Source organism: Temnothorax longispinosus, chromosome 5 (genome assembly GCF_030848805.1).
Source record: "Temnothorax longispinosus isolate EJ_2023e chromosome 5, Tlon_JGU_v1, whole genome shotgun sequence".
Classification (NCBI taxonomy): Eukaryota; Metazoa; Arthropoda; class Insecta; order Hymenoptera; family Formicidae; genus Temnothorax; species Temnothorax longispinosus.
Window position 1 is genome coordinate 7935636 of NC_092362.1, and position 17938 is coordinate 7953573.

Sequence of the window (17938 nt, forward strand, 5' to 3'; positions counted from 1 at the left end):
AATACCCGTAATTTGTCCGAAATAAACTCAAAAAGAATTCCTTCAAAAAGAATTCCATAGAAGTGACTTCTTATGGAATTAATCTAAATGGTCTTAAAAGGAATTCTTTTTCTATTCATAATAGGTTCGAAGAGAATTCACTTAATACGCATGCGCAGTCTATAATGCTTTCTCGAGCCGTCTCGAGGCAGCATTGCAGCGTTTCTATCAGTTTCTATTTGTCTTCTCTAATCTTCCTGGCGGCTTTCTCGCTATTTCGCGCTTCTACGTGCTTCTGCGTCGGAGAATATTACGCTTGGACGTAATATATTTACATTAGTTGGCCGTAATTGACAACGTACGTATTGGCACGACCGTTAATAATTTTTGTCGTCGAGAAGAAAATTTGAAGGTAATTAAAGCATTTTATTAATTTTCTTAAATTAATTTCTTGCAAATACTCGATAACCTCATCATCACACACGTTGTGATATGATTAAATTTACATCTGATTTCGATTTTTACTAGGTTTTTACTCGAGATCGCACATTTTATAAACGATTCAACTTAACCTAACCTATTGTTCTGATTGTGAGAACTCGAAGGATTCGAGCTGGCTTGTCACGCCTATACATTAATTGCCAAAGGTAAACCTATTGTTCTGATTGTGAGAACTCGAAGGATTCGAGCTGGCTCGTCACGCCTATACGTTGCCACAGGTAAAACCTTATATTGTTCTGATTGTGAGAACTCGAAGGATTCGAAGATTATTTTGCAACATTTTCTTCCTAAAGAATATTTAATTCACTTTAACAGTCTCAATTGTGCTATACGGATATTGTGCGATCCCCGAAATTGCTACAGAAACAACGCTTATGCTAAAGAATTGCTGATTTATTTTGTACAGCAATTTAAGACGTTGTATGGGGAGCAATATGTTGTGAGTAACATTCACTCTTTTATTCATTTAAATGAAGATGTAAAGATGTACGGTCCATTAGATTTATACAGTACTTTTGATTTTGAAAATCATATGCAAGTGTTGAAGCGAATGATACGAAAACACGCTAATCTTTTGCAACAAATTCATCGACGACTAATCGAAAAGTACAGTAACGATCAACATCCTCAATATAAGAAGAATCAGAAGATTTTGAAGCATCCTATACTCAAGAAGCCAATTGTGTCAGAACTTCCTTTGGGTTGCCACAGCGAGCACCAATTCTACAAATCCGCATGTTTGAATTATCAAATAAAAGACCAGACAACTGTTGTTTCCTGATTGATGCAACTATCGTGATGATTAAGCACATTGGATTAATGGAAAATAAGATTGTTGTTCTTGGTAATAAATTTCTAAACAGATCTGATATTTTACATTATCCGTGTCCCTCAAGTAACATGAATATATACAAAGTTGAAAATCTGTCACCTTTACAAATGTAGCCTGTACAATGCATTGATCGTAAAGGATTTTTAATGACAATCGAGAACATTATTTACGCCATGCCTCTTTTACAAGATTGATATGAGGTGATGTGGAATCATACTTTGCAGATGCAGACTTTGTAGTATTTTTTGACGACTTTTGTAATCTCGTACCAGAAAATTGGATGGATTTAGAATCAAACAAAGTTTTTTGGCCTCCAAAACAGGTCAAATTTAATAAAACAAAATGCATTATCTACATCCAAAAGATGACTGGCTTATATACGAATGCCGTAAACGTTTGGGACCTTTTGGTGCGTTTTTCTCAAGAATGTTAAATATTTAGAAAATATTAACTTACTGTACACAAATGAAAATAACTAACACTTTTTGCAGAGTCTTTTCAATTAGCTAATCAAGTAGAAGAGCACTGCATGAACGTATCTACAAATGAAGATACTGATGACGTGTGACAAAGCTATTAAGGCATCTGAGGCACAAAAGATACGAAATAGGAGAAAGCCAGCATGGCTTCGGAACGAAACGTTGGCGTCGGAAGAAGAAGTAGAAGAAGAAGTAGAAGAAGAGGAAGAAGAGGAAGAGGAGGAGGAGGAGGAGGAAGAAGAAGAAGAAGGTAATGTAAAGTAAATTTCCGATGAAATTTATTTAAAAAAATAAGCAACATAAATATACGTAACTAAATATAATATATTTTGCAGTAACCGAAGAGATATGTAAAAGAGATGGTACTGTAAACTCGTTTGTGTTACCACCACGGTCGTATACACAGGTCTGGAAACGAAGGTGGTGGGGATGGTTCGCTTAGCGTGTGAAAATTTATTTGGCTTGTGGCCACAAGGGCTGCGCTGCGTGTTATGGTCCTGGTTCGCATAGCGCAAGCGCCCTGCGCATGAAATCTTAACCTATATATATATATATATATATAACGCTATATAACCCAAAGGCAGGGTTGAAGGCGCTTTGCTCCTTCCCAAAGGAGCAGAAACAAAAAAAAAATATATATATATATATGTACAAATGCATGTGTGTATGTATGATATATTATAAGACCGTGTGTATGATATATATGTATATGTATGGATATTTCCGGAAAAATAGAGAATAAGAAATAAAATGAAAATTAATATGCCTATTATACATTGCATATATGAATAATTTCATCATTATAAATATTGAAAGACATCTAAAATTTCGTTAATTGAAACGACGCTGATAAGCATGTACGATTTTTAATCAGAAAGGGGAAGAGGGTGAAACATAACATTGAAAATCATAAAAAAATTTTATTGATTCGTCAATTTAGACAATTTTTTTTTTACAACAAATTTCTTTGCAACTTTGAGATTTTCTTGGTGGGCATTTTGTCTCATTCTTAGTCGTATGTAATATATTATCGAATATGACAAAATGTCTGAGGCGTGCTCTTTGCAAGGAAAAGTGAATTTAAAAGAAGACATAACTTCATCTAGCGTGCAATCAAAAACATCGCGCCGGGATGCATATTTAGCAAAACATGCCTCTACGTGACGAATTAAGTTGAAAAAACTCAAATTTGCGTGAATCAGTCCTCCTCTTGATTTTAGATCGACCAAATGCGACACTGAAGATGAACTAGAAGAGTCTGATTTTATCGCTTCTTGACAAGTAACGCATTTTTTGTGAATTTTCAATACTTGCTTACATAGGTAACCTGTGAATCCCATATAAATATGTAAAGGAGTATGTCGCATGTCCGAATGACATGCAACGAGAGGAAATATTCTAGTCTACGATGATATCTATGAACAAAACTAAAGCATGCAATAGCAATTCATAGCAAAAACGAGAAGCAATATCAGTCTACAATACAAAAATACCTACGATATAAGAAATAGATCTTAAAATAAAAAACCTGTAACGTAGTAAATAATACAGTCAAGGATAGGGGAATCGGACAGGGCATAATCGTGGTCAGGATTATTTTCAATGACGTCATCTGCCTCCCAATCGTCATGCTGCAGAATCTCGTCTAGCTTCGCTCGAATTTCACGTTGATACTTAACACTTTTTGCCTCAGACTTTTGCCCATAGGCTGTTTTTAAATCATGCAATGACAGCAGAAGCTGTGGCGACGATTGTTCGGACACAGTGCAATTTCCAAATTTTGGAGGCTTTATTATGCTATACACCGACAATATTTTATATAGCTGCAAGAACGTGGGGCTGTGTGGGTGATCGTTACACCCTGCGGCTTGACGAATGGTGCCAAAGAATTTCTAGAAAAATCGTACGTACATGTACATTTATTTATTGCAAGTAATTATTGTATTAAAAAAGTCATTATAAATTGGAAAGTACCTCCAAGTTATCTTGATTAACTTTTCCTGTTAATAGATATTGGAAATCAAATTTTCCGATGAGATAACAGCACATATCCATAGTAGATCGCAGAGATATTCGCAACGCTTTCGAAGTCTCTCTTGTTAAATATTCATCAGCCGTTATCTCCCCTTTTTGCAATGCCGTCTCCCACTCGTTTAACCATTCAAGAGATTCTTGCAATACCTGAAGTTATAAGATGAAGATAACGCTTGTACGAAAGCAATTGTCGACGAAGATAAATAAATTTTCAATAATTTATGGTAAACTTTTCGAGAAGCATCATATGCATACCTTGAAGTCTTTACTCTCTGGGGGTAAGCCCTTCATTCGGAGTTTTGCGGTTCAACGCATCGAACATATCATTCATTCGCTTACAGAATCCGATCGTTTCCTCACATCCTTTCAGAGGTCCTTCCGGATTATAGCGTAAATAAAAATGTAACCCTTGTACCACAGAGTTGCTAAAAACCTGTAACAGTGCAAATACAAAACACATTACTCATGAAATGGGCAAACTATTTAAAAAAAGTGAAAACGTAAGTGGAACATAAATTACCTGTGTCGCAAGTCGAACGCGCATTTTCGAAGTGCTGTCTAACACAACGTGCCGTTGTGTTAACTTTGGACAGGCCCTCGCATTCCCAGCATGTTGGATGTCAAGGTTGAATAGAGCTGCGATGTAATCCCAACATATGTAATTGTTGGACGATTTAACCTGTGGAATTGAACACATAAACATTAATTTCATTGCGATCAGGTAAGTTACACTCTCGCGTTACTTTCTCAAAATTTTATAAAATTTCTCAAATTTGTATATATAATTATAATATAATTAAAACATAGAAAAAATGTAATCATCATTAAACTTACTTCGGCGATAATCCGATCATTATCGTATTTCACCCATTTCTTGAGGATGTGATGTTCTTCGAAATGCTTCTCGCAAACGAATTGCGACGGCTTCAGATCAACAATGCCCGGAATCGCAGCAATCCATTTTTTACATTGTTCGATATTTGACGGCACTTTAAACAACGAACATTTCTTTGCTGAATAATTTCGCGATTTGCACATTGGCACCGCGCACGATTTAGTCATTATATCGCACAGTATCACACAATCGCACGTGGTATTAATGATATTAAACACGCACGATCCGCCGAACAACAGAACCGACGAGGAGTGGAGCTTTCCGCGCTTCTTCGACGATCAACGATGGCCCTGGCTTTACCAGGCTTTACTAGCAGGAGCGAGGAGCGAGCAGGTTAGGTTAGGTTATTCACGCGCTTTATTTTAACCAGGTACCATAACCAAAAGCGACGCGTAGTGGCGGCCAGAGACATAAAATTTACAACGCTAAGCGGACTACCCCCACCACTGAAATTTGACTTGGTTTCCAGACCTGTGTATACGACCGTGGTTACCACCATCTAATTATCAGTCTACAAATTCGAATAAATGTGAACTCTCTCCAGTAAATGCAAAATCGACAACCGTTAACTTTCCTTTGCAAACTGTTGAAGAATTCGAAGAATTTGAACGAAATCTTGTCGAGTCCTTGGAAGTACAAAAATTCTACGTAAGAGATTATTTAATTGTCATACTTTTCTTTACAATACAAATGCTCAAATCGTAATGATATATTTGCCTTTATTTTTGCAGATTAATGAGATAAAGATGATCGGAGGATCTGATGCAGGCAAATTCACCAGAGCCACATTGCGCTTCTTAATGTCGAATCAGCTAGCAATAAAGTATTCTTGGTCCGGTCAAAGAAACACATTAAAATTTCAAACTACTCGAATTTCTCAACTCATTGTCGGTGAGTTAATAAGCAACATTTTCTTCTTCAGTTTTTAGATTACCAAATATTAATGTTTAACTTTTACAATATCTATATACCTATACTTACAAAACATTATGTTGCAGAAACCATCTCGAAAATGAAGAACGTTCCTAAGAACGACATTGGGATATTTGTTAAGAAGTGGCTGCAGCACGCTAGTGACCGGATAAAAAAAAAAGATCTAGATTATATTATAGGTAGATTCAGGAAGCACATTTTTGGCGCTATTTTCAACTTTTATCTCGCTCGATTTGTACAAGCGATGATGTACGTATTATTTGTAACGGTATGAAAATGAGTTTAATTTTGATTTAAGATGAAAGAAAACTTAATTTTATTTTGTTTTATTATACATTAATTATTTTGCATCGGCCGCTCGACGGAACTCAATGAGCCCGCTTTCGTGTTATAAACGTTACAATGTAATCGCGTGTAAATGTGCTGGACGCGTATACCGCTCGGGACATAAATTATCTAATTAAACACGATCGATTTTTCAAAACTCGCCTTGTTGCCCCGGCAAAAAAGCTCATGCGTTGCTCACTGTTATTCGTATAATTATATTCTATTTTTATGTTTTCCTTCCAATCGCTAAAGACTCTCATCCGATGAAGCATTAACGGGACGCGCGGAAGTGCGTTCGAATTCCGAAATACAACGATCGTCGCTGCTTCTGCGAAGTAACAATATGTTTGTAGACTTTCGAATCGTTACTCGATCACTCTTTCGGGACACTTTTATATTTTCATAATATCATATTATACATTGATTATTTTGCATATAAATTTTATTTTACGCATGTCTGTATGTACGATAAATATGTTGCTCATATTATACGAATCGTTTGTTATAACAATATGATACTTACAATATTTCAAATCTGTATACCAATTTAGTAATATAATCATTAATCGATATACCTGAATCATGGATACTTCTATTTTATATTTCCTATATTTATATTCCTAATTTCAGTGTTTATAATCCTAATATTCTGTCTGTAACATCGGATAAGAAAGAATCCTTCATTATTTCAATAAGCTGACAGACAGCACGTCGCACAAACTGTCCACGCCGGCATGACAGGGTAACGAGTCCAATTTGACACGTACAGAGTCAGCAATGGAACGAAGGTAATCACAAAACTTAGAACCATCAATGCCCCTATAATTCCGTCGCGAAATAGTAGATGATAGGCAGAGTTTGGAATTAAGAGACACAGACAGCACAAGGAGATCATGACCGGCAATGAAAGGACACTGAGATTTAGAGAAGGACTTAATTTTTTCGACATCATCAATCACGAACACATCAAGCCAGGAATCAGAAGTCGCTGTGTGATAGGTAGGCCCAGAATCAATAATATGCAAAGCCAGACCAGACATGAGATCACGCAGGTAACTCGCCTCAAAACTCGCAGACATAAGATTACAATTCAAGTCACCACCAACAATAATATTCTTATAAAGGTGAGAGAATTGGTTTAAGGACTCAACAAAATCGTGCAAGAAAAGACCTTTAGGTCTTCTGTAAATAGTTGCAAAAAGAACGGATTCACCATCGGGTACACGTGCTTCAAACAGAATATATTCAGGCGAGTTAAAACAGATATTGCTGGAGGTGGCCAGAATTTTGACACGAAAAGATTTATGCACATAGCACGCAACCCCACCGCCCATACGTCCCACTCTATCATTACGAATTAGGAAGTAATCGCTTAACGCCACAGTGACGTCGGAAATGCTCTCATTCAGCCACGTTTCAGAAATAGATATAATATGGAAGAAGCGAGTGGCAAAAAACATTCTGATATAATCCATGTGACCGCGCAGAGAGTTGGCATTAAATTGAGCAACTCGAAAACAGGCAAACTGAGAACACCCGCCACCGTGAACGGCAGAAGTTGAAGGGTCGGAGCCTGCATGTCAAACAAGTTTGCCAAGATCTGCAACCGAGTCAATAAAAATAGCAGGCTTGCCATCAGATTGCCTGACAAGAATGCGACCCGCCCTTACCCAGACATACCTATAAGACCGCTCTCTGGCGATTTTCTTTGTTTGTTGCAACAGATCATGAATATTTTTGGGGAGTAGCTCATTGACATGCACGCTCCGACTGGAGTCGTTGCCGCAGACCTCCCTCTGCGTGAGCGACCGCCGAGTTCGCTTCCTCGCCATAACCACATCGCAAACAGCCTTCGAAGCCAGAGTAACAATTAGGGAGCCAGTCTGCGATGTACGAGTCGGCGAGGGGCGAAGGTCAGCAGTCCCAACCGGCAGAGGTTTACGTACAACAGGTCGAACGTCCAAAATGTGGCAGGATAGTTCAGGAATTTCTAAACTGTTAAATAACCTGCTTGCACATTCAGACGGAGCTACAGACATCTCGGCGGGAACTCCCGATATAATAATTTCATTCGCGGTATAGACATTCCGTGCAGGAGGAGATAGCGCACGATCCTCCTTAAGCACACGGATCTCATTAGTGAGAGCATCGCAACGCTGCTCCAATTCAACAATACGTTGATTATTGCGCTCAACACCACTCGCAATGCAATTCAGTTTGTCAAGCTTGTCACTCAGCACGCTATTCGTACGCTGTTGCTCCTCAACGAAGGCAGAAAATTTTGCACTCAGCACGCTATTCGTACGCTGTTGCTCCTCGACGAAGGCAGAAAATTGTGCATTCGACTCCCTCAGCTGCTCGGTCAGTAAAAATAAAAGGCTATTTGTTGTGTCACCTTGAGACTGCGAAACCGGCTGAGACTGTAACAGAGACTGTGCATCGCCACTTGCAGAGGTTGACATGGTGTCAAAATCAAGTGCTCGCTCAGCATGCACGACGCCGGGTGTAAGAGGCAGAATGTCGAGTAGCGACTTGCAACAGGAGTCAGCGTATCTGGTAACTGCATACGGTTTAACGCAACCCGGGTGAAACGCTCTCTTACATTCACATTCAACGGAGTTAGTCGCTATTTGTTTATTGCACCTAGCACACTGCATCTCCCCACTGTCGTTCACGCAAGTATCAGACTGCCCGAAGAGCATGCACGCACCAGACGATCCCGCCACACGATGCGAAAAATATGCTGGTTCAGAAGATCGCGGTTGGCACCACACGACAACCAATCAGAAGAGGAGGCAGGAGCAGTCCACACTAGGCAGGCGCATGCCCGCGAACGGCACGCAGATTGAAAGGTGCAAGAACAGATCGACAGGCCAGGCACATGCGCAGCAGGAAGCAACACCACGCTCGGGCAATTCCAAGACCCCGCAATAATTCTGAGAAAGAGGTTAGATCACACAATGATTTTCCTTGAAAATACTCAGAGCAGGGTAATCGCCTCCAAGAAGGAAAATAAGCATGCGTGAAAAGCAGCCAAAAGCTTGCCAGAATCTGCAACAAGACGGCCCGAAGGCAGCACGCGGCAGCAGAAAAATTCACCTCGATAAGAGCAAGATAATAAGCGACTGTCAGTACTCACCCGAGAGAGAGAGAGAGAGAGAGAGAGAGAGAGAGAGAGCAGCATATCTGTCTCCCTTCTGATTGGTCAGCCCCCTCTCCTGCGCTAGCAAGAGAGGTTGAGAGTTACGAGGTTGGCAGAACTGAGTTACGACGACCGTTAGATTTGTACTGACTCTCGTGGCTGTTGCGTGGTCTGCAATAAAGTATTATATTATCAGCAGTAATCGAGTGTGTAATTATTCCTCGATACCTCTCGTCAAGACGTCGGTAGTAGGCCGACACCCGGAGGCATAATCGACCTCCTGCGGTACCAAATTCCTACATTGGTGACCCCGACTGAAAAACATGCAACGGTTCTTGCACAAATCGCTACCGGAAGCCCGAGTCAGAGATAAATCCTCGTGTGGACCAATCTTCCCCGAGGAACGGACGCAGAAGTAGCGGATCGAATTACCCGCAAACGCAAGTCCTATGCCCGCGTCCCTGGCTGTTAGTTGCCCACGCTGCGGCCAGCCAGCCTTGCCGCGCCGAAACATTTTTCGGGCGGCCATTTTTCTTGCCGCGCTTTTTGCAAGAGGCACGAGGCGTGCACGTGAGACCCCACCGGCGCCCGGGTGGCCACAGCGGTTCTGCCGTCTTGTTACCACGACCATCTCCTGGTGTGCGTCCGGCCCTTCTCCGCCGCCGCCGTTACCGCCGTCTCCTGATGGTGTGCGACCGGCTTTTCTTCGCCGATGCCACGGATCGTCAACATCGCTGTTGCCCCATCGATTTGATTGCGTGAAGCCAACGACACCGGCGCCTTGGATTCCGTCGTTGTTGAGACATTTAATGCGTGAAGCCAACGTCTCCGGCGCCTTGGGTCCCATCGTCACCGGGGCTTTGGATTCTACCCAGACTACAGTAATTGAACAAAGGATAGTAATCCGCCCCGCGCCGTCATTTCTTAACTCCCGTGTCGTTTACATCGTTTATATCGTTTAACGCTCATGTTGTTTATGCTGTTTATCGCTCTCATTTTGCTAGTAGCTTACTATAAATTTAAAACAATGTCGGACGCGGCTCTTCAAACCCCCGCAGAGGCAGCGGAAGCCCAGCTAAACGCTCAGGGCCCCGATTCAGTCACCTCGGACGCGATTGATAATAATATTGTAATTCCGTGTATAGATAACCTATGGGTTCCCAAGCTTCCCTCGTTTTCACAAGTTGACCCAGAATTGTGGTTCATCCAGGCTGAGATTCTTATGAGAAATTCTAGGATCACTGCAGAGTCCACTAAAGCCGATACCGTACTCGCTGTGCTCGATGTCGAAGTAGTGGGACACGTAAGGGACATAATTGCTTTAAACCCTTCCCCAACGGATATTTATAAGCAGATTAAAGCTCGAATTATCGCGGCATATGCACCTTCGGTCGAAGCAAAATTGCGAAAACTTCTAACGGGACAAGTCGGGACCGACGGAAAACCTTCGTTAATCCTTAATCGATTGCGCAATCTTAATAACGGGAATTTAGATGATAACGTAATAAAATCAATTTTTTTGGACCATCTACCACCCAATCACCGCGCGATCCTGATAGCTACGGAAATTACCGACCTCAACCGTCTAGCCGAGACCGCCGACCGAATGGCTGAAAGCAATATCGGAGGCGAGTCTTACGCGTCTGCCGTGAGCAAGGAGAATTCACCCCCTCCCGCAAAGACTGAGATTCAACAACTCATCGAAAGAATAGAGAAGCTGGAAAAGATAAATTCGCATTCGCGATCCAACTCCCGCTCCGTAAAAGATCCAAAAAACTAAAACAGCCTTTCCGTTCGGAGACGGTCGGCAAGGTCCTTCAAATTTCTAACCGTCTCCACGTCCGTGATCGTACCAGTGGCCAAATGTTCCTTGTCGATACAGGCGCGGATATCTCTCTTGTACCCGCTATCGATAGGATCAAGGGAAAGCCCTCCGAATTAAAGCTCTTCGCAGCAAATGATACGCGTATCGACACGTTCGGGGAATCTCTTCGTGAGCTTGACCTCGGTTTAAGACGGCCAATTCGATGGAATTTTTGCATTGCCGCAGTTCCGTACCCCATCATTGGCGCTGACTTACTATCGCACTACGGGTTAATAGTAGATTTAAAACGACGACGTCTTATAGATTCCACTACTAAATTATATACCCTCGCGACTAAAAAAACCGGCCCCGATACATTCGATTAATACGATTAAACCTTCCTCTGAGTTTTCTAAAATACTCAAGGAATTTCCGCAAATAACAGGAGCCCTTCCTCTCGCCCCGCCGTCCAATTGTGACGTGTTTCATCATATTATAACCACCGGCCCTCCAGTCGCTTCGCGCGCTAGGCGCCTTCCTCCTGATAAACTTAAAGCCGCAAAGGCCGAGATTAGAGCTTTAGTCGAAGCAGGCATTTGCCGCCCTTCTAGCAGTCCATGGGCCAGTCCCATTCATTTAGTCCCTAAAAAAGACGGCACCTGGCGGGTGTGCGGCGATTACCGCGGCGTAAATGCAATCACGCGACCTGATAGATACCCCACCCCCCACCTGCATGACTGCTCCGTTAATCTACACGGTAAAACAATCTTTTCATCCCTCGACTTATATAAAGCCTATAATCAAATTCCAATGGCCCCTGAGGACATTGAGAAAACAGCTATCATAACCCCTTTCGGGTTATTCGAATACTTATTTATGACCTTTGGCCTTCGTAATGCCGGTCAATCCTTTCAACGTTATATAAATCGCGCCTTAGGCGATCTAGATTTTGTTTTCATTTATATGGATGATATCCTAATTGCTTCCTCTTCTCCAGAGGAGCATGCTAAACATTTACGCATTGTATTCCAAAGGCTTAAAGAGTTTCACCTCCGCCTTAATGTTGAAAAATGCGTGTTCGGCGCACATGAACTAAAGTTTCTCGGGTATATAATAATGGTAAAGGAATCAGCCCATCCCAGAGAAAGTTGAGGCGATTACCAAATTTCCTAAACCCAAAACCATCGCCGACCTACGCCGTTTCCTCGGCATGATAAATTTTTACCGTCGCAACATCCCTCGCGCGGCAGAAGCTCAAGCACCACTAAATGCATTACTAGTCGACTCGCGTAAAAACGATAAGCGTGTAATCGTATGGTCTGACGAATTAATCGAAGCGTTTGAAAAGACCAAAAACGGCCTTGCTAACGCTACAATGCTGGTGCATCCCCATATTGGCGCGGAACTCCGTATAGTCGCGGATGCCTCCGATTTCGCCATGGGGGCAGTTCTTGAACAGAAAAAACGGGATACTTGGGAGCCCCTAGCATTTTTTTCGCATAAATTCTCCCCCGCGCAAACTCGGTATAGCGCTTACGACCGAGAACTCACGGCAATTTTTGAAGCCGTTAATTACTTTCGTCATTTCGTAGAAGGACGTGAATTTAAAATTTTGACCGACCATAAACCGCTCATGTACGCGTTTATGCAACGGTCTGACAAGGCGTCCCCGCGACAACTACGCCAATTGTCATATATCGCGCAGTTCACAACGCATATTGAACATGTCGCTGGTTCACAAAATGTTGTTGCGGATTCGCTTTCGCGGATCGATTCCCTGCGTTTGCCGGTTGAATTTAATCTTAATGAGCTCGCCGAGCTACAAAAGAACGACGAGCAACTCAAGTTGATTGCTAACGCCCCCGATCATCCTTTAAAGTTGAAGAAAATTCAGTGGGGCCCAGATCACACAACTGTATATTGCGAAATCTCGGGCGAAGCTATTCGGCCATATGTCCCCGATAGTCTCCGCGTTAAAGTATTTCAAATGTTCCATAACCCAGCCCATCCGAGTGGCAAAATTACCGATCGCACTATCCGACAGCGTTATGTCTGGCCTGACATGCACCGCGATATCGCTAAATGGTGTAAAAATTGTATCGAATGTCAGCAAGCGAAAATCTCTCGTCATGTAAAACTAACTCCTGAGCACTTTGTTGCTCCCGACGGGCGATTTGATCAAGTGCATATTGACATTATCGGCCCATTACCTCCTTCTGAGGGTTACTCTTATTGTCTCACTATGATCGACAGATTTTCGCGTTGGGCCGAGGCAATTCCTCTTAAAGATATCTCTGCACAAACCGTTGCTAGAGCATTTTACGACACGTGGATTTCCCGTTACGGAACCCCTCGATTACTAACTACGGATCAGGGAGCCCAATTCGAATCCCGCCTATTCGAGGCGTTACTTTCATTAATCGGTTGCGAACGAATTCGTACAACCGCCTACCACCCGGCGTCGAACGGCATGATTGAACGTTGGCATCGGGTGCTTAAAGCCGCAATCATGTGCCATGCCGATGCGTGCTGGACGCGTACCTTATCTACCGTTCTATTAGGACTTCGGTCGCACGTCCGTGCTGACACAAATGCGTCTCCCGCCGAATTTATGTTCGGGACGACTTTACGACTTCCCGGGGAATTCTTTCTTCCCGATGATTTTACACCTAACCCTAATTATTTCCTTGAAGAGTTTCGCGAATATATGCGCCAAGTCCGGCCGGTTCCCGTCGCGCACAAACATAAAAAACGCGCCTTTTATTTTAAAGATTTATATAATTGTACTCATGTGTTTTTACGCAATATGGCTAAAAGGGCGTTAGAGCGTCCGTACACCGGTCCGCACAAGGTAGTGCAACGCATCTCGGAGCGCGTATTCAATATTGATATCAACGGAAACACAAAAAGCGTGTCCGTCGATTTATTAAAGCCGGCATATTTTGTCCCTGATAACCCCGCCGACTCCCCATCAACCTCTGAGAACATACTCAACTGGAATGTAAATCCGAACCCAGCGCTTAAAACCTACTCTCGTAAGACTGTTACATTTGCGCCGTCCACTAAACCAAAGTGATTTAATTGTAAGCCAGAATTCTATATAATGTTATTAGATATAAGTCGGCTCAAATTACGTTTAAGCGTATAATATATTTTTTTGTTAAGGTATTGTTAACCTCGTACAATAGCACCTGGCCAAACACTTAAGCTCATCCGCTTAGTGCAATATTACTTATTATTTATTTCGTTAACACTCGGGGGGGAGTGTGTAGGGAGCAGCATATCTGTCTCCCTTCTGATTGGTCAGCCCCTTCTCCTGCGCTAGCAAGAGAGGTTGAGAGTTACGAGGTTGGCAGAACTGAGTCTCGACGACCGTTCGAATTGTACTGACTCTCGTGGCTGTTGCGTGGTCTGCAATAAAGTATTATATTATCAGCAGTAATCGAGTGTGTAATTATTCCTCGATACCTCTCGTCAAGACGTCGGTAGTAGGCCGACACCCGGAGGCATAATCGACCTCCTGCGGTACCAATACATCGGCAAAAATCATGAATTCGGAATAGATCAGGACCCTCCCAATGTCATTGATGTAAAGAGTGAACAACGGTGGGACGAGTACGGAGCCTGAGGAACCCCACATAGCGTAAAAAGCCAAGAGGAGAAGTAACCATCATATCGACAAAGACTGAGAACGACCTGGTAAAGATAAGAATAGAACCAGAGAAGGGGGGGAGCTGAAAAACCCAGCTCCTTGAGTTTAACCAAAGCCCCAAGATGAGGTACCGTGTCGAACGCTTGCTGAAATCAAAGAGGATCATAATGGTAATAAACCCACCATCAATCGCTCTCTTTATATCGTCACAGACACGCAGTAGCGCAGATTGAGTATTGTGACATGGCCGAAAGGCAGACTGTCTGTACTGAATAAGATTATGCCTAGTAAGATAGTCATTTAGTCTGTTGAAAACAACAATACGTTCGAATAATTTGGACAGCTCTGGTAGATTTGCTATTGGCCTCGTGTGCTGACGGAGATGATGGGATGCGGATTTTCGAAAGAGGGCGAATAAGCGCCCGTTTCCACTGCGACGGAAAGAAGGAAAGTTTAGTGAGCGATTGAAAAGAGCCGTAAGACACGACGAAATGGACTGGCCAGGCCAAACGCAAGAGTAGAGAGGATGGCCATCCACTCCTGAGGCATAGGAATGAAGTGGTCTCTTGGAAATCAGCTCAAAAATCATGCGCGGCGTAATCGCAGAAAAGACAAATTCAGGACGCTGGGACGGACAAGGAACACGAGCAATAGCAGAGATAAAAATCATCAAATAAACAAGGGCGAATAAGCATCAGAAACAGAGACGTAGTGTTGCATTCAAGTGATTAGGCGTAAAGTAGTGTAAAGGAGAAACTAAAGAAGACTGTACGAGACCCAGCCGTGCTAGTTCTCTCCAAAGTTTTGCAGGGTCCGTAATAGTATTAAGAGCGATTTAGTTGAAACTCACTTCTGGCCCGCTTAATATCCATGTATAGCTGGTTACGATATTGCCTGTAAACAGAATAGCCAAGTATGCTACCTGACCGCTTAGCACGCTTGTAGATCTGATTTCGAGTGCGTATCCTAGACCGGAGATCGTCAGTAAGCCACCGCACAGGGGGCTTTTTGATAACAACAACACACTCTGGTGCAAACAAATTAAGTGTATTAGTACAGATTCAGAGAGCACAGAACAGAATCTATCAACTTGAGATACCGATGACTGGTCAGGAGTGGAATTAACAGGACTCTCAAGGACTGAAGATGGCCGCAACATCTCAGGACTCTTACAGTGTACGCGCCGGACTGAAGAGAGCTCTGGAACCCATCACCATCAATCGTAGCACGCATAGCAGTGGACGTTTCGTCGTCGGATGGCAACCCGAATAAGATTCAATCAAAAAGGCATTCGGAGCGTGATGATGGGAGACACTGAGCTTGCAAAGCAGAGGACGACCAGACTGTTTTAGCCAATAGTGAGCGATGATATGGTAGCAGGCTACACCCTCACCCATACGCCCAACCGGTCCCATGGCGGATCATAAAATAGACCATCTAGGGCCACAAGCTCGTCTGAATACCTTCGTGAAGCCACGTTTCGGATATTGAGACAATATGATCTGGGTGTGAATCAAAGTGGAGCCTGACCAGCTCCATGTGACCACGCAGAGAATTTGCATTGAAATGAGCAACTCGAAATTCAGATTCATTATGATTAGAGCGCCTCGGTGGATGTATCTGATCTGGTCAATCGAGGCGAGTCAGATCAGCACTCGAGCTGATGTAAATAACAGGCGAGCCATCATATTGTCTCACGCAAAATCCGCCCCTGCCTTACCCCCAACAATATTTGTATAACCGCTCCTTAGCCATACGCTTCGTCTGCTGCAACAGTTCGTAACTATCCTTAGAGAGTAGTTCATTGATATAAACAATACTTCTAGAGTCATTTCCACAAACCTCGCCCTGCCTAAGAACACCCTTAGCTCGCTTCTTCGAAATAATTAGGTCGCGGACGGAGTTAGAAGTCACAGTAATAAAAAGAGAATTACTGGCGGCGGTAGCATTTGAATGAGAAGAAGCAAAATCAGGGAGAGGCTTGCGGACGACTCTTACATTTAAAATATGAGGCGAAATATCCGAAACACCGAGCGCAGCAAGCACATTTCCAGCAGCCACAGAAGGAGCAACAGAAACGCGGGGCTCCGGCAGCCCAGATTACAATGACCTCGCTAGCACCACCAGCATGAAAATCAGAGCAAGACGATTTTAATTCTTGAAGTTCTCTTTTAAGAGCCGCATTCTCAAGCTCCAAGGAGGAAATACGTTGGGAATTGACGGCTACTGTTTCAGATAAGCTATTTATCAGATCAAGTTTAGTACTAATTGCTTCATTAGTTCTTTGTTGTTTTCAATGAAAGCAGAAATCTTTTGATCAGACTTGGTAATATCATCATTAATTTTCTGCTGGTTGTCGATGAAAGCAGAGATCCTTGCGTCAGACTGTTCATTTGCTCAATCAGTCGTAACAATAGACTCATTCGTCGCAGGCAATGGGGTCGATTGAGTACGTGAATCCGCAGAAGAGGCCATATCTTTAAGCTCAAATGAAGGGCGCTTTGTTCAGTTGTGGGTGTAAAAGGGGTATGTCCGAAGACGATAATAATGAAATACAGCAGGAACCAGCGTTTTTTGACACTGAATATGACCTAATACACCCGGGGATTGAAACACCCTTTTGCATTCGTGCACTTAATCGACCTGTTGGCAATAGTTTTTCGACATTTAAACACGCAGGCAGCATGTGTATTGAGCTTAACTACCCACAACAAGAAACGCACAAAATATACATATAGATAGCTTTCGTAAAACACACGAAGCCGCTAGAGTCAGTTCGGAGAGCATCCGAATAAGGCACACGCCGACACTCCGCGCACTATTCCACCAGCCGGCAATACTCCTGTACTACGGTTGTCGACCGTGAATGGTCGATTCATAAGATCGATCGCACGCAGGACAGCCAACCAGATCACACCAGTGCCACCAGCCGCATCCCGCGCAGGTCAGCCCAACAGAACAACTGAGAAATCGTGGATCGCGAAAAGTACTACTCTAGCCACAAGCCCACAGCAGAGATAGGGTGTAGAAAAGAGCAGAGCCGATAGCGCATGTCGCACAGAAGTCGAAGTCCCCTCCAGAATGACTCTCAGAAATTAGGTTGGAATAATGAGAAACATTCGTCAAGCAAATGCCAAGAATCAAGTCATAGCACAGAAGGAATAACGAATAGCTCGTAACAAGCAGTAAAAAAACATGCTCACACCTGCAACAGAAAAGCCCGAAGGCAGCTCACGGCAGAGATACGTCGAATCAAAGCAAGAGCAATACAACAGACGTGCACACTATACTCACAGAGAGAGCGAGAGAGGGAGAGAGAGAGAGAGGAGAGAGAGAGATTGATTGATTGATTGATTGATT

General features: G+C 42.9%; 1 protein-coding gene and 1 pseudogene across 1 annotated transcript; one reads left to right on the forward strand and one right to left on the reverse strand.

Annotated features, from left to right (window-relative positions):
• The first annotated feature begins 964 nt into the window (after positions 1–964).
• On the forward strand, positions 965–6746 carry LOC139812870 (uncharacterized; annotated as a pseudogene).
• LOC139812956 (uncharacterized) lies at positions 2692–5208 on the reverse strand. The gene is made up of 5 exons (XM_071778146.1): positions 4660–5208; positions 4346–4504; positions 4081–4258; positions 3766–3972; positions 2692–3683 (listed from the first exon to the last, which is right to left on the reverse strand). The coding sequence occupies exons 1-3, from the start codon at positions 4885–4887 to the stop codon at positions 4091–4093; spliced, it is 555 nt and encodes a 184-aa protein (XP_071634247.1). The 5' UTR covers positions 4888–5208; the 3' UTR covers positions 2692–3683; positions 3766–3972; positions 4081–4090.
• Positions 6747–17938: the final 11192 nt, after the last annotated feature.

Bases quoted from the DNA above. Each gene is read 5' to 3' on its own strand.
- LOC139812956 (XM_071778146.1), bottom strand. From the start codon at position 4,887: ATGACTAAATCGTGCGCGGTGCCAATGTGCAAATCGCGAAATTATTCA. The intron at 4,505-4,659 runs GTAAGTTTAATG...TCAATTCCACAG, and splicing joins ATGATCGGATTATCGCCGAA to GTTAAATCGTCCAACAATTA. The intron at 4,259-4,345 runs GTAATTTATGTT...GCACTGTTACAG, and splicing joins GCGTTCGACTTGCGACACAG to GTTTTTAGCAACTCTGTGGT.